This window comes from Notolepis coatsorum (assembly GCF_963971535.1).
Source record: "Notolepis coatsorum genome assembly, chromosome: 6".
NCBI lineage: Eukaryota > Metazoa > Chordata > Actinopteri > Aulopiformes > Paralepididae > Notolepis > Notolepis coatsorum.
In genome coordinates, this window is record NC_140170.1 from 77735537 (window position 1) to 77763407 (window position 27871).

Consider the following 27871-nt stretch of genomic DNA (forward strand, 5'->3'; position numbering starts at 1 on the left):
AATAGAATTCCAATTTCATTGGGGTTCAGCGTGCCGATATGCAGAGCGCTCTTCAATTGTAACTAAACGAGATTAAAAAGGAGAGGAAGTGGATTGGGGCAAACACAGATCACGGCTTTATTAACTGTGGCAACAGCATTTCCTATGCAAGGAGGTGGAGGAGGAGGAGGGGTGAGCATCTTGTGCTTTGCAAGGAATTCATCATAATGTTCGCGCGGCAAGATCATTTGCCTCTTGACAGGATCATTACGAGATTCAGTGCTCCCACGACCATTACGCAATTTCAGCGCTCTTCCTCGGATGGAATTTTAATTGAATTAGCCCGGCTGGTTACACATGGTGCAAACGATAACATTTTCTGTCTATCCGGGCTCATTGAATCCGCTTGGGGGGGGGGGGGGGGGGGTGAAAGTGCTGACGGTTTAAGCAAGGCCAAAGGAGGGGAGGGGGAAAAAAAGTGGCTTTGGTCGATTCCAAAATGCTTTCTTCTACATTCATGTCAGACCGCCACACACTGTACTACAGTAGTTGCTAGTGTAGGTGCCCCGTCTTTCTAGGCTGCTCGGTATCGTATTATACAGTCAGAGCCCCTCTTCCACACAAGTGGCTGTGTGAGCTGAGAGCATTGTAAGGATGATGTATGGTTGGAGGGTAAACGTGTTAGTATATTAACACAGCCTGAGCACAAACCCCCCATAAGCAACTCCAGTGCGTTCCCATAAGAATGATTAATGACTCCGCTAGCATTATAGAAGCAGGGAGGAGGGGGGGCTCAGATGTTGCCCTCCTGGATTCTTGTTCATCCGAGAACCCCCACCGCCATCCCCAATTTCTTTGAACTCAGAGGAGAGATGGTCTGGGTGGGCCATGGATAACCACTGTCATACTGTAGTCTGTACTTACTTTCACTGCCCTTCCTCAACTCAGTCAATGAAAGAGTAAAGCTTTGACATGACCGTAAAGCTTTTTAACCCCCCCCCCCCCCCTACCACCAAATCTACCCGAGATTGTGGTATTGCCATGGTATTCCGACCGCGTTTCACCTGTGATAAAAATTTGAACAGTGTGTCCGTTTTCTGGGCGCTGACATGTTGCATCGATTGTGGCTTTGAGTGAAATTAACATTTTATGATCTAATCAAGATGTCAGTGTCTAGAAAACAGACATTTTGAGAAGTTGGACCATTTCAATAACAAGTGGCCCAGACTTTGTGTTTAGGAAATATAAAATGCTTCTGAGTAAGTAGAAATTAAATGACATGACGTACCATCGCCCTGGAGATCTAAAGTAAATTTTACAGTCCATGTTCATTTAGCCGGCTGTGATATGAAGCTAGCAAGGTGTAACGGTACATATACAGCCAGGGACCAGCAATAAACATGGGAATTAAACAAATCTATATCCCAATTTACATTGGGTTCAGAATATTCCTAATAGGGTGTTTCCATCTAGAGATCAAACTCTTCCAAGAGGGTACAAAAATAAATCTGATTGGGCGGGGGTGGCGCAGTGGACTAAGCACTCGCCTACCACCGCAGAGACTCTGGGATCGAATCCAGCTGTCAGCGGTACCTCCGGCTTGGTCAGTTGTCCCTACTAACACAATTGGCAGTGTTAGCGGGTGGGAAGCCGGTGGGGTATGTGTCCTGGTCGTTGTAAACTGCGACTCCTGCAAGTGAACCTCTGCACGTGTTACGTTCCCCCAGTGAAACTCCTTGCTGTCGGGTGAAAAGAAGCAGCTGGCGACTCCACATGTATCGTAGGAGGCATGTGGTAGTTCTACACCCTCCCCAGGCCGAATTGGCCAATTGGCATAACGAAATTGGGATGGGTGAAAAATACAGAAAGCCTGTAAGGCTTTAAGCTCAACCTTCCCAAGGCCTTTAGAGTGAGTCATACATTATGATTGGCACCCCAAAACCCATCATTTATTGCATTAATATAAATCCAGTATTACTGTACAGCCAGCTTTACATTTTGATCTGTAATGTAACTATAGACTATTAAAAATAAAAAGTCCAGACCACACTTTATTTAGCAAAAAATGTTTAATCTCTCCTTGATGCGTGTTTATTTACAAATCTGCAAAATAGGAAATAACAGAATATTTACACAATGAATGTTAACCTGCAAACTTGTGACAGTTGCTTCAAGTCTGAAACTCTTTTTTTCTCTATTTGAAAAACGTATCATAATTATTGTAGTAGTAAAATTCCGTTGCCATTTTCTGTGTGAATTTCGTCTGCTTTGCGTTTCCTTGGATCCTATGCGGTTTTCATTTTGGGGAAAAAAGAAAAAAAAGCTACTGTATTTGCCACAACTGGTAGAAAGAAAGTAAAGCAGAGGAAGGAAAAATGGTGCCAGGACCTAATCCGGATCCAACCGGGACCGGAACTGGATCCGACCGGGACGTGGAAAGGCGAGAGTGTGACTACGGTCGTTCATTTCATAGGCTATGTAAGATATGATATACAGTAATAAAGGTTGTAAATGAGACGCATGGCAATGTATCGGCTCCACCAAACGGTCCCACCATGAGATGATCCAGCAAAATACGATTCGTTGGGTCAGACTTCCTACGTAAAGGTTGGAACGAGAGACTGTAAGAAACTACACTTGCTGCATTGTTCCTATGATACCGGTCGAGGCGTGACGTCGGGCTACGCCGGCGCGGCGACACCGGAGGGCCATAACGTGGACATGCTGTACACCATACCACTTCAATGACAGTAACACAAGTCAATCACCACACCAAACAGGACAAATCCAAGGGCAGCGGAGGGCATTCAGGGACCAGGAAGTCTCACTAAAAGAGGCGTCTGGACTTGCAAAGCGGATTGATCTATTTAAAAAGAAAAAGGCGAGTGGCCATGCAAACAGTAAACAAACAAACGCCCCCAGCAGCAGTAGGCTAATTTAAGCAGAATGCAAGACAAACAGGCCGTACACCTGAGAATGGACAACGTTGAAAAGGTCTTTCCAAAGCTTTACAGACGAAAGGGACAACCCCGGGTCTGCTTCTGGAGGAGCGGGTGAGAGTCCTCCCCCTCTCAAACATTACAGAGTTATGATACTGATAATTCATCGGACTGCTGCTAACAGAACCACTGAGCTCTGGCTCCAGAAGTCATCTATTTCCCAGATGTGTGATCTAAAGAGCACCAAAACGTAAGGACGCAGCAAAAAACTCACTCATATACAGAGAGAGGTATGTTTAACCCCCCGTCCCATAAAGCAGACTAAGCATATTTCGGTGGGAGTTTTTGCAGTGTGTCATTAAATAATGGATGATTGCGTCGGGAATCATTTCTTGTGCGAAGCGACCTATTGCCACCTGGGTCAGATGAGGCGGGTTGGAAGTGGAAGCTGTTTGGAAGTCGTCTCGACACTAGTAGAGTGGTCCCTTTAAAGGCTCACAGCATGGCTGTATGGAGAATTCTGGAATTAATTAACCAGTTGTATTACCCTAATAGATATCCAGTTGAACTAGGCTAGTACGGTACACCGTGCTGTATAAAGCAAAGTCACTTCAAACATGTAAACAAAAGGCGGAGGTGAACATTATTTTGGGAGTGTGCTCACTATTCATGTGTGGATAAAGTTAAGATTGTAAGATTTTCTTAAAGAACCTGGCATTATGATAATAATCATAATAATAATAATAATAATAATAATAATAATAATAATAATGGATAGCAACAGCATTTATGATCAGCATTAAAATGACAGCCCTAATGTTTCCATAAAAACAAAGTACAGAGTTTAAAAGCAGCAAAGTCACGATTTTTTTTCCATCATAAAAGACACAGATGCTCAAATCTGATGCATGAATTTTTTTTTCATTTTGATCCTCAAGATCAGGAAAAAAACAACAACCTTGAGATCGATCAAGTACTTCGACTTCAGGCAAACCGAAGAGGAAATTCATCTTCCGTGTACCGCAAAATGTACAATTTACATGTCAAAACGAAAGAAAAAGAGAATGAAAAAAACTAAAACAACAACCTGATTACAAAAAAAGGCAAATAGCTTCAGTTCGTTCATGAAAAAAGTATACAATTTACAAAATGAAAAACACCAACAAAAACATTATACAGACCACAGTTTGGTTTTTCGGCAAGCAGAGAGAAAAATAAAAAATAAAATAAAAACATCGTATTTCACCACAGTCCAAACTCCAAGACAAAAAAATTAAATAAAAAAAAGATAAAGAAAAAAATATTGAGAAAAAAAAGCTTAAGCCACACATGGCAAAAGGCTCGTTTTGAAACAAGGGCTGGAGGCTAAGAAGAGGATTACTCAGCCTCGTGTAGCTAATGAACGGAGGTGACTAACCCCCGTATATCTCAACACACCCGACCCCCATTCCGTGGATAAAAGCTTAAAACCCCCTGTCTCAAACAGATAGGTTATAGAGGTGGTGGGAAACACTCCATATATCATTACCTTGCTTCACTATCTGGATAATAACATTGAGCGAGAGAGAGTGGAGAGGAAAAAGGGGGCCCGAGGCTGAAGAAAGCCCCCCAACCCCCCCATTTTGTTTCACCACCGAGGGGCTCAGCTAAGCCCTGCCCAACCCGACTGTGGCTCCTTTTGAAGAGGTAAACAAAAGTCTGGAACCACCAACACGCCAAGCTCTGCTCTTTCGGACTCTAGAGGTCGGTCGGGTCGACTGTTCTGCTTGACCCCCCCACCATACCGGCACCCCACCCCGGGAACCGTATCATCTAGGTTGGTCGTGTCTCCCGGGGGAGAGTTTTTGTGTTGTGACGATGTCAGCCGGCTAGACCTCCCTACACCCTTTGTAGGATTGGCTGATTGTGGCTGAAATGGTGGCGATGGGGCGACCAGGGGGGGGAGGGGGCACTGTTTCAGGTAGTGCAATGTAGCTACTTCATAGTTCAGTCGCTGTACCGTGATCCACTAAAGCCGTCTCTCCCAGTTGGGCCCTGGAAGAAAACAACCAACCTCTGGCGCCGGACTCCTGCTGTGGCCGTGATAAAGTAACAATCCTGTGAGAGTGTATCCGGTTCTCTCTGGAACCCCCCAAAAAAGAAAAATTGCACTGATTGAGTTCGAAACAAACAGCAACTTCATGTGATCGCGACAGCTCCCAAAGGAACTGCTCCTACACAGGAAAGAGTCCCCGCCACTTTTCGACAAGGATCTTGTGATGGTTCGTTACTCAAAAAAACTATTCTCTTCAGTCACTAGGCATGTTCATATTTAAAAATCATACGGTAGCACATTCCACCTAACAAAATGTATTTTTGCACTAAACAACATTCAAAGAAAACATGGCACAGGACAACTTTTTAGTTTAGTTTTTTCTCTTTTCATTTTTTTCTTCTACGTTGAAATTATAATTTTTTTTTAAATATCAAATCACATTTCATCATTGTTTTTATTTAAATTTTTTTATTGTATTTGTCGGTTAAAATGAAAGAAAAGAAAAACATCACCCTAATCTTTGTTTCTTTAAAAATGTAGCTGTATTTATATATAATATCTATATATTCTTCCTTTGTAACGTTTTCTGTAAATTGTGCAAATTCAGCAGTAATACAAGTGGCAAGAGATCAGAGAGTGGGCAGTTGATTACATTTATACAAAAAAAAAAGAAGAAGAAAAATTAACATCCAACGTCCTTTCGAACTTTGACCCCTCCCCCCAACAGGAGTCACCTGAGGAGCCTCCTTCCCATTGGTTCATCGCGGATTGGTCCATGTCCCAAAACATTCTATCCTGTTCATGATGCCAAATAATGCGAGTTCCTTTCAGAGTTCCCGTCGTCGTTTTTCTCTCCAGAATGATCGCTTCACCGCGACAAACATCCCGGAAATATAAAGAAAAAAGAAAATAACCACAAAACGACAACAGCCACGATAATCAAAATGCTTTCCGGTGACACGGTCGCGATGTTCTGCGTGTGTGAAAATGTCCAGTGTCCCAGTCTCTCACACAAAGACACTCATGCTCGCTCGCACACACACACACACACACACACACAAACCACACTGCCTTCAGACGCACACATGTAAACATATGTACACACACGTACACTCACACAGGCCCGCCCATCTCTGCCGAACCCCCCCGTATTTTGCAGTGTACTGCTTCAGTTCTTTGCAGTCTTTTCTGTCGTGTTGTTGGGGGGTGGAGTTTTTTTATTTATTATCTGGGTGAGAGGAGCGAGGGAGAGGAGAGATGAAGAGGAGGCGAAGGAGGAGGAGGTGGTGGTGGCTTGGTCGGTCCTCAGCTGGCCAGGGCCATTGTGTCGATGACCTGCTCCAATTTACACCTCAGTCTCTGTCTTCTTGCTTGCTCGTCTCGCTCCAGAGCCGATAAGATCTAGAAGCACAAGAGAGGGGTAGAAGTTGGTGAACCGGACAAGCACACAGGGTTCCCACTTCCCCACTTGAAATCAGTTTCAAGTTTCAGTTTCAATTTCCCATCACTTCCTGGAATATACGGTATGTTCAGTTTTCCCAGAGTTCAGGGCCACTTTGCTGATTTTCGACCTTAATCCGATAGTTCTGTTGTGAGGACACAGAACATGTTAGTACGTTTTATGTCTGATTATCACATGTCCTCCTCACAACAGAACAATCTCGATCCTTGTTGCTCTTTTGGACTCATCTTTTATCATTATTATTAAAAAAAAAATTGTCATTATGCCAATTCCCTTCCTGGTTGTGGCCCTGTCGATCTGGGGAGGGTCTAGACATGCAAGGAGGTTTACCCTATCTCCCCCAGATCCCCTCACTGCTGAACAGACACCTCAACCGACCAGCAGGAGTCGCTGTTGCAACGTCCAGGACGCATACCCCACCGCGAACAGTGACAATTGTGTTCATAGGGACGACTGACCAGGCCAGAGGTGCCACTGCTGGGAATTTAACCCTCTCTCTGCGGTGGTAGGCGAGTGCTTAGACCGCTACACTACCCAGCTGCACCCTTTTGGGATAATCTCCATTGTTCTTTTCATGAAAAGCTGTTTCATGAGTTCAGTCTTCTATGATCAAGGCACTTGGAGTAGAGCTTGAGAAGCTTGTGGAACCGACAGTGGAACTAATTGGTCAGTGTGGTTTATTGTCTTAGCTGACAGGGAGAACCTGTCGGTGAGATTTGGTTGCTTGGTAAGAAGTGGTTAGTTCTTGGCACATGTGAGAATGTGGGAGAGAAATAATTAGCTCTTGGCTCCTGAATGGAATAGAGAATGGTAGGCTGATCACCCATGCAAAGTGTGTGTGTAACTGGCATGGTGGAATGTGGTGGATCGTGGTCATTAGTCGCAAATCCTTCCTCCTGAAACTGGATTAAGAACTTTGAGCGGTTGCTTGCGTGTTACCGTACAACACTGTTGACAATGACCCCAATGTGCGCCCCGAGAACGAAGGAGGGTCTCATCTGCAAATCTGAAAACCACTTGGGCAGCGGCCGGGATGTCCTCCTCACCTCATCCTTGTACTTGACGATGTAGGAGTAGATCTCGTGCAGCGCCGACATGCTGTTGAACTGGCTGAGGTGCAGGCGGCTCTGCTCCGCCAGGTAGGCACTCATGTCCTGGTCACTGATGGCCGGCATCCGGGAAATATCAGAGTAGTACCTGGAGACAGGGAGCAAGGGAGGAAGGGAGGGAGGAGGAGAGGATGGACGAAAGAGAGCAAATTAGGAAGGACGGAAGGAGGGCGAGATGAAAGGATGGAATGAAGGAGGGAGGGAGGGACAGAAGCAAGGAAGAATTAATGGCCAGAAGGACGGATGGAAGGAAGGGCAGAGGAGAGTACAGAAGGATGGAAGGGGGGAAAAGAAAGCAGGAAGGTGAGGGAAAGCACATCAACTTTAACATCAACTCAAATGTATTTGTCTACAGGGTAATGTTATATTATGTTATGTTATAATGTTATGTTATAATTAAAAACGTACCTCTCCACCCAGTTCTTGTAGTTGGGGATGTCTTTAGCGTACAGCAGCTTGTTGGACGGAGAGTCCTTCCCCAGCTTGTGCTCCGACGTGGAGCAGGAGTCCATGAAGGTCTGCGCCACAACCGACAGACAGGCGTCTGTGATGCTGTTCTTGTGGATGTCAAACACAAACTGGGGATTCTTGATCACATTCACCCAGAACCTCAGGGGGAGACTGGAGAGAGGGAGGGAGGGTTTGAAGGAGAGACGGAGAGAGTTGCAGAGTTAGAAAGTTTTGACAAGCTTAAGAGCTATTACGGTGTAGCAGGCGGGCGGTGTGCGACTGAATGAAAGCTGCATACGTGGTACTGGAGGAATAAAAGAGGGCTGGGGAGTGGGGGTGGGAATGATAGAATACCTCGAGGCAGGACAGATAGAGAAAATTTAAAGCGGGCAAAATGTGCTCTCAGAGCAAACGGTACATTCCGTCGCTCTGCAAATGGGAATTGACCGCAGCAACGCAAGCCGGAGCTGTAAATGTCCTGCCAGTGACTCTGTGTGTGTGATTTTTTATTTCGAGACACATAATGCACACATATACAGGTTCCACACACACACACGCGCACGTACACACACACACACACGTTCCTCACACACTCACCAGTTGCTCTTCCAGGTGTGCCGTACGTCAGAGTCGGATATGGAGTGCTTGTCGGCCTGCTCGTCCAGGAAGTCGAACATGTACTTGATGGCGAGCGGCAGGGCGCTGCCCCGGTGTGCCGTGCTGAAGATGGTCTCGAACAGGTCGTCCACAAACTTCTGTAGCGTGCCCTGCATGAGGAAGACAAATACCAGGTTGTTGTCGTTTGAAGCTGTCAAAAAAGACGAAAGTCCACCCCCTAAAATAGAATATGAACTAGTCTCTCCTTACTGAACACCGGAGAGATAAGACTCTGGTGATGACGTCATTGAGAGACTAACCCTGGAGCTGCTCCATAGACGGTGAATAATAGAACTCCCAGGACACTATGACGGTAGTCATGGTGATTTTACTGGGATATGAGTAACATTTTCAGAGCTGTACACCAGAGATTGTGTAGTGGTTAAGACCACCAACGCCTATGAACCCACATGTAACCCCTGCTGGCCTGGGGTCAAATCTCAGAACCTTCTATCCTGTGTCTCGCCTACTCTGTAAAGGGAGGGGACTGACCACCATTATTAAATACACCCCCCAGTACATCCTGCGATGATGTGTCAGGCTTTGGCGTCTCTTACAGATGCAGCTATGAAACCCTAAAGATATTCTACAACACGCTGGAAAGTACCACGTTACACATGACTATCTCTCGTGTTTCCCCATGCATCGTAATTGGCTGTGAGTGTGGGATGCATTTGGGTAAATGATGGGTACACTGAAGTTTCCCCGAAGACTAGCAACTTGCCGAATGAAGAGCAACCTACTTTCTTTCTCATCTCGTCGCATTTCGAGACTGAGTAAGCCTTTTTAAGTATGGATTAAGGATTGGGGGCCTTCGAGTTACAAGATCATTAGGATCCCTATGCTGTCTCTGCTCGTCTGCGACAGTCTCGCTGCAGGCAGTGGTTGTCAGTAGCTAGTGTTGCATAACGATTGGTACTTTTGATTGGAGCGTTCGGGTCCTGAGCGAGTGTTCTGCGTGGTACATTAGGACGAGGCCCGATGAGAGTTTAGCGGAAGGCTGCTTGTGATGTGCTTCATAACGCGACATCGAAGACACCTTCTGAAATAAAGATCATCTGAATTTTCCTCACTCGAAATCTACCCCCCCCCCCTTTTCTGACTACACACATCCACCAATTTCTTTTTTATCTAGTTTTTTCTCCCATTTTAAATTTTTCTCCCATCCCAATTTCGTATTGTCCAATTCTACCCTCCCCTGTCTCGAACGCTGTTAGGCCATGCCTCCCACAAGCCGGCTGCAATGTGGACGAAGCCTTGCATCACGTGTCCCCTCCGGTACACGAGGAGGCAGCCGTTGCATCGTTTCACCTGCACAGCGCGATCTCTCAGCGGCGAGGGTCTGCGTGGGAGGGTCTTTTCGAACCCAGCATCTCCTGCATTAGTGGCGAGCGCCTTGCGCACTGTGCCACTTAGCCGCCACACATCCACCACTTTCAGAACTGAAAACTGGTTGGAACTGGAGTCGAATGAACAACGCGTTAATTCGCAGGTCCATGAATCACGCTTATAAGTGCACACAGCTTCTGTGTGTGTGTGTGTGTGTGTGTGTGTGTGTGTGTGGGGGGGGGGGGGGGGGGGGGGGGGGTTGTAACAAAAATATGGTATGCACAAAAAGTGCTCTCAAGTTCTCTCAGTGCCCAATTGTCCTCCAACCAAGTTAATTATTTTCCAATCCCGGCCAATCCCCATGGTAGTGTCAACCTTGCACTTTCCCACCTGAAGCTAGAATAATGGAAATCCGAGAGCTAATGAGGGAAACTAGGATGGTAAGGGGCGGAAAATGCCAGGGCGAGCAGAATCGCCAAGCTAGTTAGTGCCTGCAAATGAGGGCAAAGGGGTAGCGCTGTTGGAAGGCCCTGGGCATGAGCAGATGATGGGCCCTGTGTGTGTGTGTGTGTGTGTGTGTGTGTGTGTGTGTGTGTGTGTGTGTGTGTGTGGGCAGGTGGGTAAATACAATGCAGAATGTGCTAACACGGCACCACTTTAAACAGATGAGAGCGTGTTGAGGTGCCACTGCCCAAAACTGTTTCAGAGAAGCAGTTTTATAGTATCGGGAACTCGATCACACACTGTAGCCAAAGGCAGATTGACGATTTACTCAGGGATGAAATAGACATCGACACAGAATCGACACACACACACACAGCCATGTTTCCATGCATTGTGGGGACTTCTCTAACATTCATTCCCTAAACCCTTACTAGGGGTGGGAATCACCAGAGGCCTCACAATACGATATTATCACGATACTTAAGTCACTATACGATAGTATTGCGATTCAAAATATATTGCGATATGCTGAGTAATGTGATATTAATATTGCGATTTATTGCGATGTATTACCTTTTTTCAACTGCAAAGTAAAACTTTGTCAACATGTTTTATCTAATAAAATAAAGTTTTCATCTCACTTCAATCATTTTTATTGCAGCAAATGGGATTTTCTCAAGCAGACAGATGTCAACACTAATCTGTGTTGCATGTACCTGACAAACTGAACTGTTTGTATTACAGTCATATTCCAACTTAACTGAATGCACACATGTGCGTGTGTGTGTGTGTGGACTACTGTACTATTACAGGTATTGAAATGAATAATGCAACTTCCTTATACAAAAGAAAAATACAAAAATTCTCTTTTAAATGAATAAATAATAAAATATCGATACTTGGCGTCCTTGTATCGATACAGTATGGCCACGCAAAGTATTGCGATACTACTACGTATCGATATTTTCCCCCACCACTAACCCATAACGACTACATGCCTAACCCTAACCTTGTGAGGTTGGGCCAATGTCCCCACAACGTCCCCCAAGAAATCTTGTTTTCTTCACTTCACACATTTGGTCCCCACAATGCTAGGAAAACAAGGCCACACACAGCCACCCACACCCACACACATCCACACACCAACCCGAGCGCAGACTCCAGAGTGAATTGAGCAGATTGGAGTGAAGTTTGGTTGCTAGTGACTGTAGGGTGAAGGCTGAGGCCTATAAGCCCTCCAGGCAACAACAGGGTCTAGTAACACCAACCAAACAACTCAATAGGCAAAGGTCAACCTCCTAATTAAGACACACACACACACACACACACACACACACACACACTCGTTCTTGTGCATGTGCTCATATGTGTGTGTGTGTGTATCCTTCTGTAAAAGGTTATGAAGAATGTTAATGAGCTTTGAGATGCATAGCAAACAAAGGTCAACGAAGGCTCATTGGTGGTAATGGGCTAAAGGAGAAGGATTTGTTTTGAGAGTGGCTTTTTGGCAAGGAGTGTGTGCGAGTGTGTGTGTAGCTGGGATCTGGTGAATCATCTTGCTGCAGCGTTCTCTCTTCATTCTAGATTTTGTGTATTGGTAAATGCGTTATGTATGCATGTGTTTCTGTTTAACCCCTTCAGATGTGTGCCAGTAGTTTGGCTAGGGCTATGTGCAATGGTAATCCTTGTGCAATAATCGGTATGGTACATTATATTGCTATGTGTTTTTATATTATGTTAGGGGAGTGCATATCGGGGACTGCATATTGAACATTTGTCTTTGTATCTGTGCCTGTGACTTTTGTCTGTTTACTGCATTTACTTTTGCACTTTGACCACTCAAATTCCCCTACACTTGGGATAATAAAGTTGACCTTTGTGAGATTAGAACATTCTTAATGATGCTGTCACAAGGGCTACCGGTACTAGAATTCCATGACAGACTTCTGAGTCATTTAGCTGACGCTTTTATCCAAAGAGACTTGCAAGTTATGTACAACAAGTCAGCAGGAAGGTTACAACTCTGGCAGCTAAGGGTCAGTAACATTGTTCATCAAACAGTGTCCAACTTGAGACATAATTAGCATAGTAGGTAGTAGGGCTGTCCCCGACTAAGGATTTGGATAGTCGACTATGATTGGCCGAAATTAGCCGATAAAAATAAAAATTTAGAAAAAAATAATTATAATTTTTATCATTCCATTTGGGCTGTGGGGGTGCTTAACACATTGACCGCCAATAACGTTGTACGACGGGTTTGCTGGTCATGCGAATTCCGCCAAGCCACGGCGTACAACGTTATTGAGATCATATTTAATTTTTTCGCCATGGTATTCATAATTCCGCCACCCAGCCTCTGCTGAGACAGTGGGACTCTGCACAACCGTGCAACGCTTCAATACCGCCGCCTGGTGGATGATCGGGCGAGTTACAACCGGAAATGGATCTCTGGTGATCTCGGTGCATCTGGGAAATCCGTCCGGCAGTCACATATTGTTGCGGGACTCTAGACACACATCTGTGTATATGGATCGCTGCCATAACTCAATAATCGATATGATTTGGGCGTTTATTGCGCCATACAAACCGGAAATGGATCTAGTCGATCGACATCAAATAAGTGGGATCTTTTTCCTCCAGTCTCATCGGCGAACGGTAAGAGGACAGTAACGTTACTTTCAGCTTGATGGTTTATTCTTTTCAATGCAAACCGCTCTGATCAATATATCACCCATACTACATAAAGCATTTACTGACGATCACGGAATTATAAACGACCCCCCCCCCCCCCTTTCATCCGCGCATGATGAGTCATAACGTTTAGGATCGTATTCAGTTGATTTTTTAATATAGCGTGTATCGCAAATAAACTGCAATCGATAATCTATATTATGCGTTTAGGCCTATAACTAGCGTTCTAGGAATTACTGCAGAAAACGATAAAAACATACTTATATACATACTTATATTCTGGACGGTATTTTCGTATGAATCTATGAATGAAAAAGTATAACGTTCCTACATCCTGAACGATAGCTAATCGATGTTGAATGGGCCATAGTAATGTCAATTTAGCAATACAATTTAAAAAGTTATAGCCCTGCAAAGAAGGTTCAAGTTTCTTTAATAGTTGTCATACAGAAGTACAGAATACTTTTATACAAAATGCTTCTTACTGTTACGCTCCAGAGACTGTGCAAGACAAGATAAGTATGAAATAAAATAACATAGTATAGTATGTAAATTAGAAGTAAAAAAATGACGTCACAGTGTTCAGTATAGACATATGTACAATGTTCGATGCAGAATAGACGTAACTGAGTTACCATATAATATACAATACTATGCAGTGTACTAATATACAATACTATATAGTGCAAGGCAGAAATGGGATGAGGTGCAATTTAGGTACAATTTACAGTAGGTGTACGAGAGTTGTAGTGCAAATCCTTTATCAATAAATATAAAGTGTGTTTGTGTGATCTAAAGTGTGGAGAGTGGGTGCTGCAGTGTGTTGTTTGTTTAAGTGAGTGTGTGGGTGTGTGTGCTGTGTGCATTTGACTTGTTGCATAGTGTTTATTGTTCGTTTAGCAGCCTGATGGCCTTGGGATAGAAGCTTCTTCTGAGTCTTTCTGTGCTCGCCTTAAGACTCCGGTATCGCTTGCCTGACCGCAGCAGTTCAAAGAGGCAGTTGTTCGGGTGGCTCGAGTCCTTAATAATTCTCTTAGCCTTCCCCCTGCACCGCTTGTTGTAAATGTTCTGGAGGGTGGGAAGCCCCCCTCCAATTGTGCGTTCGGCTGAACGTGTCACTCTTTGTAGTCTGCTACGGTCTTGTACAGTGCTATTCCCAAACCAGGAGGTGATGTTGCCAGTCAGGATGCTCTCTATTGTACATGAGTAGAAGTTCCTAAGGATCTTCTGACTGACTTGGAACTTCCTTAGGCGCCTGAGGAAGTAGAGGCGTTGTCGTGCCTTCTTCACAACACTGTCAATGTGTGTGGTCCATGTCAAGTCCTCGGATATGTGGGCTCCGAGGTACTTGAAACTGTTCACTCTCTCAACCGGTGCCCCGTTGATGCTGAGGGGGCTGTAGTCCTTGACCCCCGACCTCCTGAAGTCCACAATCATCTCTTTTGTTTTGCTGACGTTCAGGGAGAGGCAGTTCTCCTGACACCACTGTGACAGATTTTCTACCTCTTCCAGGTAGGCCCTCTCGTCGTTGGCAGAGATCAGGCCCACCACTACTGTGTCATCAGCAAATTTGATGATTGTGTTGTTGTTCCGCTATGCCACGCAGTCATGTGTGTACAGGGAGTAGAGGAGGGGGCTCAGAACACAGCCCTGGGGGGCCCCTATGTTGAGCGTGATGGATGAGGAGGTGCAGTTGCCTGCTCTTACCACCTGGGGTCTGCCCGTCAGAAAGTCCAAGACCCACTGGCAGAGGTCATAGTTCAACCCAGGTCCCTGAGCTTGGCTATGAGTTTGGAGGGGACTATGGTATTGAATGCTGAGCTGTAGTCGATGAACAGCATTCTCACATAGTTCCCCTGCCTCTTGTCCAGGTGTGATGCTGCTGTGTGCAGCACATGGGCTATGGCGTCCTCCGTGGACCTGTTGGGGCGATATGCAAATTGCAGGGGGTCCAGGTTGATGGGGAGGGAGGAACAGATGTAGCCCTTCACTAGCTTCTCAAAGCACTTCATGGCTATGGAGGTGAGGGCTACAGGGCGGTAGTCGTTGAGGCAAGCGGGCGTAGATTTTTTGGGTACAGGGATGACGGTGGACTTCTTCAGACAGGTGGGGATGACAGCCTGTTCCAAGGACAGGTTGAAGATGTCAGTGAATACCGGGGCCAGTTGGTCGGCACAGACTTTTAGGACGCGGCCTAAATGGTGAACATCTCCATAGGCTTAGACTGGTGGCAGTGATCATACATTGATGGATAGAAGCGTGGCAGGGAATGTGTTAATGTCTGAAGGAGTCAACGGAAGGCTTCTTGTCCTCTGCAAAAGCATGCAATTGGTTCACTGATGGATACATCTTGATTTGTCTAGTCTAGTGTGTTCATTAGACGGGTGAAATCCTCTTTCAGTGCCTCTGTACCTGTTTTCTTAGGCAGTTAGCCTCTGGTATGCGTGCCATTAGTGTTAGCCACGCGTCTAGGCCTCTTTTCTTTTGGAAAGAATGATACAAAAATAATTTGTAAAAAAAAATATATATATATTATAAAAATTATAATATTTTTATTTTTTTGCATTCGACTAAGGTTGGCAGTCGACTACGGCTCCTTTCGATCGATTAGTCGACTATTCGACTAATAGGGGTCAGCCCTAGTTGGTAGTAAATATAGGCAAGGAAGATTCCTTAGTAGCAGAGTGCATGATAGTAGGTTAGTATATTCTTTGGGTTCCAAAGAGACGCTTTGAAGCTACGGTACGTACCTTGGTCGCTAGCAGGCGGGTCAGGTAGATTTCGGACACCATCTTGCTGCCCCTGTCGCCCTCCCGCTGGTCCGAGTGGTCGTGGTTCTTGACCAGATGCCAGAGTTTGGTGCCGCTCTCCAGGTCGGGGGTGATCATGGGGGTGCGGGAGCGCAGGCTGTCTGGGCTGCTGGCCGTCCGCAGCATGCTCTCTGAATGAACACGACATGAGTTAAATCACATGTGGCCACAGGGTTCTTCTTCTCGGTGTTCAAGACAATATGAAGTAGGGCGTCTGTGCACCGATCACCCAATGAAACGATCACTACGATAATCAGTAGGGATGTCCGATATTGGCATTAAAATGTAATATCGGAAAATATCGGTATCGGTTTTCAAATTTTTTTATTTAATGAGAACAAATTCTTATTTTATTTATTGTCAAAAGTATGCATAATGTTGTGTTCATTCCACAACAAGAGATATGTAATGTTAATTACCTGAAATTATTCCGTTTTTTGGGGGGGAAACCCCGCATATATCGGTAGATATCGGTATCGGAAATGAAGAGTTGGACTATATCGGATATCGGTAAAAAAGCCAATATCGAACATCCCTAATAATCAGTGTTTGAAACCAGTCAGATGAAGTACCTCACTGTACAAGTGTGTTTAGAAACACTTTGAACGGTAATGTGAAATTGTACACATTCAAAACCTCAACGTACATCTTTAACTGTGAATACACAAGAGTGTACAGTCTTTCCTAATGGGTTCTGGGGAAAAAAACACTCGACTACAAAACCTTAACACAATTTGTTGTATGAAGGGTTCATTTTAATAGAAGGAGAAGTAGATTAGATTGCAGGAGAGGGAAATAAAAGCATTATTAAGCGACTCAAGAGAGCGTGTGAAGAACGCACACGTGGGCATTAAGTCCAGGATTCCTTTTTTTGTATTATTCTTTTTATAAAGGGGACGGCTTCAGCTATTTCAAACGTCACTCTCTCATCCTAGAATACATTTGTCTGTCACTTTATCCCTCTCTCTCCCTCTCGCTCTCTCTCCCTCCCTCCCCCTCTCTTTTTTTCTCCGTCATGTACATTGATCCCTCCTATTTTGTGACATAAAGCATTAGGCTTTAGGTTTGAACGCCTGTCCCCTTCGCACAGAAGGAGACAAGGATTGAGAGGTCAAAAAAAGAATGTCAGGAGAGAATTTGCGACTGATCCAAGTTGAAAAGTGCAGAGGTTTAATCCATGTGTGTGTGTGTGTACGTTCGTGTATGCGACTGTACGTGTGTGTCGGCTAGGCTAGCAGTTATATAAGAGAGGAAGAATGGAAAGGGGTTGGAGAGTGGGAAAGGTTATGAGAGAGAGAGAGAGAGAGAGAGAGAGAGAGAGAGAGAGAGAGAGAGAGAGATAGATAGATAGATAGATAGATAGATAGATAGATAGATAGATAGATAGATAGATAGATAGATAGATAGATAGATAGATAGATAGATAGATAGATAGATAGATAGATAGATAGATAGATAGATAGAGAGGAAAATCAGGGGAAAGAGGAGAGAGAAAGAGAGGAGTATAGAGGAAGGGAACATCTGAGAATTACAGAGAGGGAGCGACAAAAAGAAAGGACGTCAGAGACTGACCTTGTGGGGGGGAGAGAGAGAGAGAGAGAAAGAGAGAGAGAGAGAAAGAGAGACACACACACAAAGGGTGTGTTTATATGTACATTAATATTCTGGGGAAACTCATGGAAACACGTCTGGTTGAGCATTATGAGACACCGGTAGAGATGAGGCCCATGTAGCGCGGTTCAGCACAAAACAACATATGACACAGCAACCTGAGGAACACATCCACTGAAAGAGGATGAGGTGGCGTCGTCTCTCCCGCTCTAGACACACAGCGGGTGACGTGAGGACACTGGAGGTGACGTGAGGACACTGGAGGTGACGTGAGGACACTGCGCGGGTGGGGAGGGGGTAACGGGCCAAGGTGTTGAGTCTCTTCCGATCGTTATCTATCTTAGTCGTGACATCCTCGTCCTGTAGGAGTCATTCAGCAGGCCAGCCGCACGGTAAAGCCGGGGGAGGGGGTCCCCTCCCCTCTGTCCAGACAGAGCTAAAGTGACGGGGACACAGTATGACCCGATGTGGCCCTTTCCTCACCGGCCATGCCCCGAAATAAAGACAGACGTCACTCTGCCTCACCGTCAAACTGTTCTGTGAGCAGTTCTTGGCACGCACGTAGGGCTGCTCACTCTCAGAGGACTGGTCAACTAATGCCTAAAGTTCAGACTACGGACATTATAGCCCCGATTTTGTGCACGCCGATAGCTTTTTGGGGATCGGCGACGGAAAGCCCCGGATCGGAGGCGACTCGGTGCTCGGCCGGCACGTGAACGTCGACCGCTATGTGCGATTTGTTCCAAGATGCGACCCAAGTGACCGATGAGAGAGAGAGAGAGAGAGAGACCATTCTGGTGTGATTGGGTTACACTGACTTTGAACCAGTCGACTAATGTTTTTAGTCAATTTGTCAGTTTTGATATACTATACTATATATTTGTACATGTTGAATGAGTTACCAGTCATTACTGGAAGATCAGATAAGTACATCTCCGCCATCATGAATATATTTCCAATAGCGCTGCTGTCAGGTGAAGCCCTTGTACCACTACCAACATCTCCAGACATGGATCCTCTGTCAACCCATTCTCATTAGGCGGCAACGTTCTATGACCACTAGCCTGAGTGGAGAACAGGCTCTACCTTCATGCCATGTCAGTATCAATCACATCCAGGAAGGAATCTTTACAAGGAATGCAGGTTTGAAAACGGCACGTTTAATTGCCCTTAAAAGGTATGGAATAAAAGCTTAAAGCTTGAGATTCTCCCCTCTGTTGCAGCGTTTAAAACCTTGATCTCCAACCTTTGTCAATCAAGTCGAATACGTTTTAATTGTATGTACGCTCGATGCTGTAAATGAGGGAAACCTCAGTTGCCTTTCCGAGTTTAAATAAAGGTTTGAAATACACAGTACATTGTTATGGAAAATATTATGTTTCATCCTATTACATAATTTGTACAGCTTACTGGGCCTATCTATTAGTGTGTACATAAATCATGTTTATAGCTCTGTTTAAATACATATTCTATGTACAGCCTTGACTAGTTAATCTAGTTAACTAGTATACAGTTTCTCAGACACTAGGGCGACAGTCTTAACAACGACCATGGTCCAGGACAGTTTGTCTTAGATATGTCAAATTTTCAGAATATGTCATCTTGTCCTTTTCTTTGTTGTCTTTTGTTTCATATCAATCTTGTGTCAGTCAGATATGAAACCCATCTTTGTTTTCATTTGTCATTCCAAACTGGTGTATTTAATTGTAAGTCTGACCAGAGCTCTTTCTCACTTTCTGGTCAGACGCTCGTGTTACACTTGTCTCTGATTGTAAACTGAGGATACTTTCTGTGGCCACAGAAAATAAACCACTATCTGAATTTCTACAGTTCACTGTCTTGGCTCCTTTAAAATATTCCACAACAACATTCATGAAAGCGCACACGCAAATGCACGCACACACACACACACACACACACACTAAGGCTGAGCCTGAATGTTCGAACGTTCATTCGTTACGTTAATATTCGAAAAAAAAAAAATTATAGTTATTTTATGTGTCTATTCATTCTTAACCCATTCTCCGCCAAGCACGCGTTAAGGCGGGTTTCTCCGCCATGCGTTGTCTGCCAATCACGCCGTAAGGCGTGTTTGAGATCAATATTTCATATTTTCGTCATGGTATTCATGGTATACATGTTCAAGTACATTAAAACTTGGGAACACTAGACGGTGTGCAGACTTTTCTTCCACAAACATTACAGATCTAATTCGAGTCTAGCACCCGTGACTACATTTGGGATGTGCGTGAGTCTTTTCTACTACATTCATATTTCACCCATAGAGTCTTGGCTGATGCTGTCTGAGCCATCACAACTCTGCAACGCTTCAATATCGCCACCTGGTGGCTGATCGGCGAGTTGCCAAACCGGAAGTGCCCATTGGAGCTCGGTCCGTCCCCTATTTTAGTCCGGCCACTCGTTTATCGTCCCGGGGCTCAATACAGACACCGTCGATATGGATCTTTGCCATAACTCAATAATCAACATGATTTGGACGTGTATTAGTAATATACAAACCGGAAATGGATCGATCAACATCCCATAATTGGGATCTGTTTGCTCCACTCTCATCGCCCAACGCTACGAGGAGACTGGGGTGAGTTTCAGCGTTTTTCTTTATCATTTTCGATACAAACTGCTCTGATCAATATATCACCCATACTACATAAATCATTTAACGTCGGTCATTGAATTATAAACGACCCCCCCCCCCCCCCCCCCCCCTCCGTTCACCCGCAGATGATCAGTCATGACGTTTAGGACCATGTACAGTTGACATTTTTAATATAGCATGGATCGGTATCAAACTGCATTTGATAATCTAATATATGCATTATGCCTATACTGTATCTCACGTTCTATGAAATACTGCAGAAAACGATAAAAACATATTTATACTCTAGACAGTATTTTAGTATGAATGTGTGAATGAAAAAGTAAAACGTTCCTACATCCTGAACGATAGATAATTGATGTTGAATGGGCCATAGTAATGTCAATTTAGCAATACAATTTAAAAAGTTATAGCCCTGCAAAGAAGGTGAGCATCTCCATAGACAAATAGCGCTGGCAGAGGATGATTTAGGATGATCAAAGTGGTGGCAGAGAATGGGTTAAAACCAATGGGGTTTTTTCACAGTTGCAGATAAAGATTAGGCTACACTAATATTATAGTATTAAAAAAAACTGCTAAGTTATATTCATTAAAGAAAGTTGATTTAATAAAAAAGAAAGACTTTTTGAAAAAAAATATTTAAAATTAAAAAGAATTGTTTTAATTAAAAGCGAAGGTTCGAACGTTCGTTCGAAAAACCCTAACGAAGTTCGAATCCCAAAAACAGGCTTCGGGGACAGCCTTAACACACACACACACCCACACCTTCTCTCGTACCGTATCTGCTGAGGGACTTGGTGAAGGTGGAGGAGTTTGAGATGTTGTAGGCCGAGTTCTGCTTTGGGACCAGAGCGATCACCGACCCATCCGTCACCTGCAACAACAGACACGTATTTAGTATTTACGTATCTAAGCCGGCATTATCAGAAGACATGTCTGGGTTCATACAACAATAACACTACAGCCGCGTACGTCAGCGGTCCTCGAGCCCGGGCCCTAGCAGGAGGCCATGTGGGATGAGAGATGAGAGTAACAGCTGTAGGTAGCCTGACATCCTTATCCACGGGAAAGGCATCACGTGAACTCAGAATATATCGTAAAAGTAATGCTGCATCGTTATATTATTACAATACACGTTTAGCGGCGGAGGACGCCATTTCCGCTCTACGTCCTAATTCATATATTATTCCTCCTCCTGATCATTTTGAGCTAAATGTAACTTTTCGCCCTCGTCCTGGGGTCCTACAGGACGTTTAAACCCCCTTTGGACCCTGGGAAGCTACTGGGAAATACATCCGGTTGAGCGATAAGAGACACGCCATCGTTACAGATGAGGCCCATGTAACGTGATTCAGCGCAAAACAACATATGACTCAGGAACACATTTGTTGAGAGATGAGGCGGGGGGGGGGGGGGGAGGGGGGTGTACCTGGTAATGGGCCAGCGTGTTGAGTCTCTTCCAATCGTTATCTATCTTTGTCGTGACGTCCTCGTCCTGTAGGATGATACGAGCCATTCTGCCCTGTCGCCATTCTGCAACACACAAAGTAGAAATCCCAAGTTTATTTTTTCAATTATTTTAAAAGAGAGAGAGAGAACATGTCTTTGTGAGGGCTTGTTTTAACGCATATTCATATTCAGTGTTCCCACACACACACACATATTGTATATACATATATATATATATACATATATATATATATATATATATATATATATATATATATATATATACATACATGACAGAGTTGGAGAATTCAATTCAAAATGATAATAGTTAATTAGGTAATGATACAGCCATCGTTCACATTCATTTGCTGAAGAGATTAGATATCATTTAACATAAGATTATCTCCAAGGGGGGAAACAGCATAGTTGATGACAGCGCGGCACCGCACGGCAATTAATAGGAAAGAAATGTAGAAGAAATTACGCATTCATTGGTTGAAGAGTACAACCTTCCAATTCAGATTCAGATTCCTTTATTAAGCCATATGTGTAGCCACATTGGTAATGGTCTCAGCGTTACGGAGTATGCATTTTTCCATACATTTTCTTTTCACATAACAGCAGCAACAACAGACACAGGACAAAGACAGTGCAGTGCAGGATTAATCATTTGAATAAATATATATATAAAATGTAATATGGAAGGAACGTTGAAGAAAACCTCTTGACATGAAGTGACTGAACTGAAAGTAAACTGACCGCCCAGCCTCTAGCTCTAGTGTGTGTGTTCCCTGGTGTCGTGCTCCTCACCCAGGTCCATGTCTATAGTGTGTGTGTTCCCTGGTGTCGTGCTCCTCACCCAGGTCCATGTCTATAGTGTGTGTGTTCCCTGGTGTCGTGCTCCTCACCCAGGTCCATGTCTATAGTGTGTGTGTTCCCTGGTGTCGTGCTCCTCACCCAGGTCCATGTCGGAGGCCTTGGGCCTCTGGGAGTAGGGCGTTCCCTTGTAGACGGCGTCCAGCAGCTTCTCTTTGACCTGCGTCACTGTGTCGCAGTTCAGGCCCTTCACCGTCACCTCCGGCGCGTTCTCATTCTCCGGGTTCACGCAGTGCAGCGTCTACGGTCAAAAGGGAGGGAGAGAGAGAGAGAGAGAGAGAGGGTTCAAATGTCATATTCAAACCAGGAAGTCAGCAGAGGCGCTGACCCTGGAGTGGTGCTGTGACCCATATAAGCACAGATGGTTTCATCTTGACAACGGCGACAAAAAAAACATAAATCAGCATTCTGGAACGGACTAGATTTGATTTCCTGTCAGTCGTTGATATTAGCAAGCGCTGACAATGGGAAATTAACCGTGGTCCAAGCTGTTCCCGAGCAACACATCAAACGTTCCACTGAAACCATCTATAATATAAAACGAGTATAATTATGTGGATGTTTACGATTACATCCATCACATCAGAATTAAAAGCGCTATTGATTTCCGACTTGTTTGATGATGAGACTATAATGCACGGACATAATAAATGTGCAGGTGGGTAATGGTGCCAACAGCTCCCCCTGTGCTGCTCATATTGATTAGGAGCCGGCTGCCAACCCCCCCCCCCCCCGCCCTCTTGCTCCAGGGCAAGACGGCTCATTTCCTCTGCCTCTGGAAGTGGGCCGAGAACCCATGAAGGACAATCTATGAATACGGAGAACTCCTCGCGGTCGAGAACTGGCGAGTTTTCCCCAAACTTTACTCGACAACCTCGCAGCCGAGCGGCTCTGGGACGCGCTCAAAAAAGGGGCACTCCGCCGAGAACGACGAAAAACTAAAAGAACAGCCGATTTATTTTGCAACCTCATCTCACACAGATCCCAAAACTGAAAACTGTCTCACACGCGTTCATTTAGTCAGACAGTTATCGACAGTTATGCAAGTGTGAATATGTTCTCCAGTGATCCTTGCGTCATGTTAATTACAGCAAAGCAAAACAATAGAGTTGAAAAAACAGCAATCCCTATCACCGTTTATTCATCTGCGTTATTTCATTGAGCTGTAATTAACTCTAAATTGGATTGGAATGTCCTCATTGGACACATTCATGAAACATGACAGCACTCTACTCTCTCTACTACTCTAAGCTACTGTCTGATGAGCAAGCTATAGTCTTTGTGGTACTTTATTTCTTCTTTATTTAATGTCTACTGTTTTGTACTCTAGTGGTGGGACACTGACCAGTGTCTTGTAGTCGATCTGCTGTCTGATCAGCTTGTCTTCACTCAGGGAGTATCTGGCCTCTCCTGTGATGGCATCTATAGGCCCCTTCTCCATCTGCTGCTTCATAGCACAATACAGCATGAAGAGAGGCTCGCCTGCACACTCCTAGAGAGAGAGAGAGGGGGGGGGTGGGGGAGAGAGAGAGAGGGGGGGGGGGGAGAGAGAGAGAGAGGTAGAGAGAGAGAGATTAGATTCAAATGTATTGTCATTATACAGCACAAGTAAAGTACAACAAAAAGAGGCATCTAACCAGAGTGCAAATGTGATAGATAGCGAGAGGGTGGGGGGGAGAGAGAGAGAGAGAGATAGACAGAGAGATACAGAGATAGAGAGAGAGGGGGTGGGGGGGGAGAGAGAGAGATGGAGAGAGAGGGGGGAGAGAGACAGTGAGAGAGGGAATGGGGAGAAACAGAGGGATAGAGAGATGAAGAGAGAAACAGAGAGGGGCATGGAGAAAGAGAGATGGATGGAGAGAGAAAGGGGCATGGAAGGAGAGAGATGAAGGGAGAGATGGAGGGAGGGGAGATTGTTAAAAATGCATTGCGATATGCGAGTTGCTACGAGCAGAAAAACATCCTCTATAAAAAAACGAAAAAGGAGAAGAAAGCAAAGGCCATAAGATTGCTGACCAACTTCCCATTGTGTTTCTAATGTAGCTCCACTCTCCTCTGGCCTCAGTAGTAAACAAGGCCATGGCCTGCGTTGGTTATAGGCCCAGTGACAACAGACGGACACACACACACGCACACAACATTGCAATCATCTCAAACACACACACAACTCCCATGTGTCTCTGCACTGGGGAAAAACACCCTTTAATAAAGCGTGTATGTGTGCGCGTGTGTGTGTGTGTGAGTGAGTGAGTGGCAATTGATGGGGGAGTTAATAGAAGGTTAACGAGTGAGGAGAGAAAAGCGCTTGGAGAAGCACTTTGGTGTGTGAGAAGTGTCAAGCAGCCAACGAGCGTGGGGATGTTGGGTCTCTCTCTCTCTCTCCCCGCTCTCTCCCTCCCTCTCCCCCCTCTCTCCCTCTCCCTCCCTCCCTCTCTCCCCCTCCCTCTCTCCCCTCCCTCCCTCTCTCTCCCCCTCCCTCCTCTCTCCCCTCCCTCCTCTCTCCCCCTCCCTCCCTCTCTCCCCCTCCCTCCCTCCCTCCCTCTCTCCCCTCCCTCTCTCTCCCTCCCTCCCTCTATCCCCCTCCCTCTCTCTCTCTCCCCTATCCCCCTTGTTCAGCAGAACTGCCAGCCACGCGTTGCCTGAACGCCTTCACTTTTCTTTTTTTCTTCGACTTAATTTGTGTCTTTCTTGCTCCATTTCTCTTACATCTACATTACATGATCTTTATACAGAGTTAAGTTCATTAACTACAAGCGAGCGAGAAACAGGGATGCACCAATACTGATCAGTATGGCGTGTCAGGATATCAGGATGGGGTGTCAGGATATCGGGATGGGTGTCAGGATATCGGGATGGGGTGTCAGGATATCGGGATGGGGTGTCAGGTGTGTCAGGATATCGGGATGGGGTGTCAGGATATCGGGATGGGGTGTCAGGATATCAGGATGGGGTGTCAGGATATCAGGATGGGGTGTCAGGATATCAGGATGGGGTGTCAGGATATCGGGATGGGGTGTCAGGATATCGGGATGGGGTGTCAGGATATCGGGATGGGGTGTCAGGATATCGGGATGGGGTGTCAGGCAGGGGAGGAAATTAGGCCATTTTACTCGCCAAATGCGAGTATTCTTTTTTTTTATCCACTTTTTCTCCCATTTTCTATATTTTCTCCCATCCCAATTTCGTATCATCCAATTCAACCCTCCCCTGTCACGAACGCTGTTTCTTGCCTCCCACAAGCCGGCTGCAATGTGGACTAAGTCATACATAGCACAAGTCCCCTCCGGTACTTGAGGTAACAGCAGTCGCATCTTTTCACCTGCGCAGCTCGATCTCTCAGTGGCGAGGAGTAACGCGTGGGAGGCTCACGCTGCCCCCGACACTTCCTGATTCTACTGCGCAGGCGCACCAACCGACCTGTAGGAGTCGCTGTCCACAACGCCCGATCCCCACCCATCAGTTTCCCACCCCCTAATACGGCCAATGTGTATTAGTATGGACGGCCAGCTAAACTGAAAGCAATGTGGAGCGCTGGGCTCGAACAGGCAAGCCCAGCGTCTCCGTCATTCGTGGCGAGCGCCTTGCCCACTATGCCACGTAGCCGCCCCAAATGCGAGTATTCTTTATGTTTGGCGAGTGATTCATGAAGAGCACTCGCCACACTGGCGAGTAGTAAACAAAACAAAAAATCATTCTGCAATCTGCTGATTCGCTCACTGGCACAAGCCGAACTCTGACTCCCCCTTATGATTCCTCCCATTTGCGCCTCATAATAATCCATAACCAATGAACATCATCGTTGCACTCTAAGCTCCTCCAATGAACACTCGTTTTCTAGAAGATGCCGCCCATCTAGGGGAAGTGGACACACCACTGCATGTGGCCCAACAGACTCCTGTCACCGGCTTGACAACGTAGACAAACTTAGACAAAAACACATCAGTGGATGAAAATAATTGCATGTAGAGTCGTCGCTTTCGGATATCAGTGCAGTCTGACATGGGGGCGAACAACAGCACGCAACGCGTCTCCTTCGAGTCGGATGAGAATGACAAGTGGGCGTGAGGCTCACTCAAGTCAACCAGCATTAGCCGGCTAGCTACCTAGCATGTAACAAGCTACGCGCGTTCAACATAGTGGACGACTAACTGAGCGGCTTTGCTTAAATGCAGCCGAGTAACATTTTATTATTACCGAATTATTACCGGGTTTCCCCCATATCACCACTCGCTCATATGCCCTTCACAACGGTGATGTTGTCATACTTGTGAGATTCGATTCCAATGTATTGTCATCATACAGCACAAGTACAGTACAACCAGAATACGTTTGGCATCCAACCAGAGTGCAAATGTAACAAGTCAAGTTCAAGTTGTTTTATTTAGCTATTACATTACAGTGAAATGCTTGGTTCTTTCACTGTCCAGCCCAGCCCAACCCAGTCCAACCTAGACCAGCCCAACTTTCCCTGCCCAACCCAGTCCAGCCCAGCATCTTTCACTACCCAGTTCAGCCCAACCAGTCCAGAATAGTTCCCTCTTTCATGTTAATATGTGATATCCTAATATTTTGAAGAGTAGAGACGGTGTGATTAATATATGTTTTATGCTAATATTGTGAAGAGTAGAGACACTTATTAATGTTTTATGGTAATACATATTTTAAAGAGTAGAGACACGTGTGATTATTACTATGATTGAAAATCAATTTAGACGAAGACATACAAAGAAGTAATTATCACAATTAGCGATTTATTTATGGCTGGTAAAAAATCTGTTTGGCTGGTAAAAAAAATCATATACTCGCCAGTTGGCTGGTAAGCCAAAAAGTTAGTTTCCTCCCCTGGTGTCAGGATATCGGTAAAAAAACCTCATACCGAGAGTCATGTATGGGTAACATGTCAGAAATCAAAACAAAGCCACTTAATTGATGCAGAGTAAGACGTTGGATTCTATCTCGTTAATATTCCACTCACTAAAATTATAGTATTTTAATATTTTCCAACTTAATGTTATGGTTATGTTGTGAGGATGACAGACTCAGACAGAGCGACAAGATTAAGGTTGAAAATCGGTGAAGTGGCCCTTTAATAGTCTAAGTCTCTCCTGGTCGTCACTGAAGGGGATTTTATCAACAGGTTGGATAGGATGACCATCACATTATTCTCTTTTACTTCTGTTCACCTTTTGTTAAGAAGATACTTAATCTCCATCCGTTCTTTCAACATCTATTTGACCTCTATTACCTTGTTTTTCAGGCCACGCTCAACCTCAGACCTCCCCTCTGTTAAGTTGGCCCTACGATGCATTATTCAGAGACGGAGAGTGGTTAATTTGTCTAGATTTAATAAAGACTAGACCACCAACCTACAGGTCTGCCGTTGACTCCCCCCCACCCCCTATCTCTCCCTCTC

The 27871-nt window shown here is 45.1% G+C and overlaps 1 protein-coding gene across 1 annotated transcript in view; it reads right to left on the reverse strand.

The window, feature by feature from the left end:
- Window positions 1-2074: 2074 nt before the first annotated feature.
- Window positions 2075-27871, reverse strand: part of LOC311229567 (plexin-A1-like) — a gene marked incomplete at its 5' end in the record, with an annotated part of 76969 nt that continues 51172 nt past the window's right edge. Inside the window, 9 exon segments of the mRNA XM_084315643.1 lie at window positions 2075-6354; window positions 7462-7612; window positions 7933-8145; window positions 8572-8741; window positions 15846-16036; window positions 20911-21007; window positions 21563-21666; window positions 22540-22699; window positions 23804-23950. Of these exon segments, the coding sequence (XP_084171769.1) occupies window positions 6259-6354; window positions 7462-7612; window positions 7933-8145; window positions 8572-8741; window positions 15846-16036; window positions 20911-21007; window positions 21563-21666; window positions 22540-22699; window positions 23804-23950 (1329 nt within the window). The 3' untranslated portion in view covers window positions 2075-6258.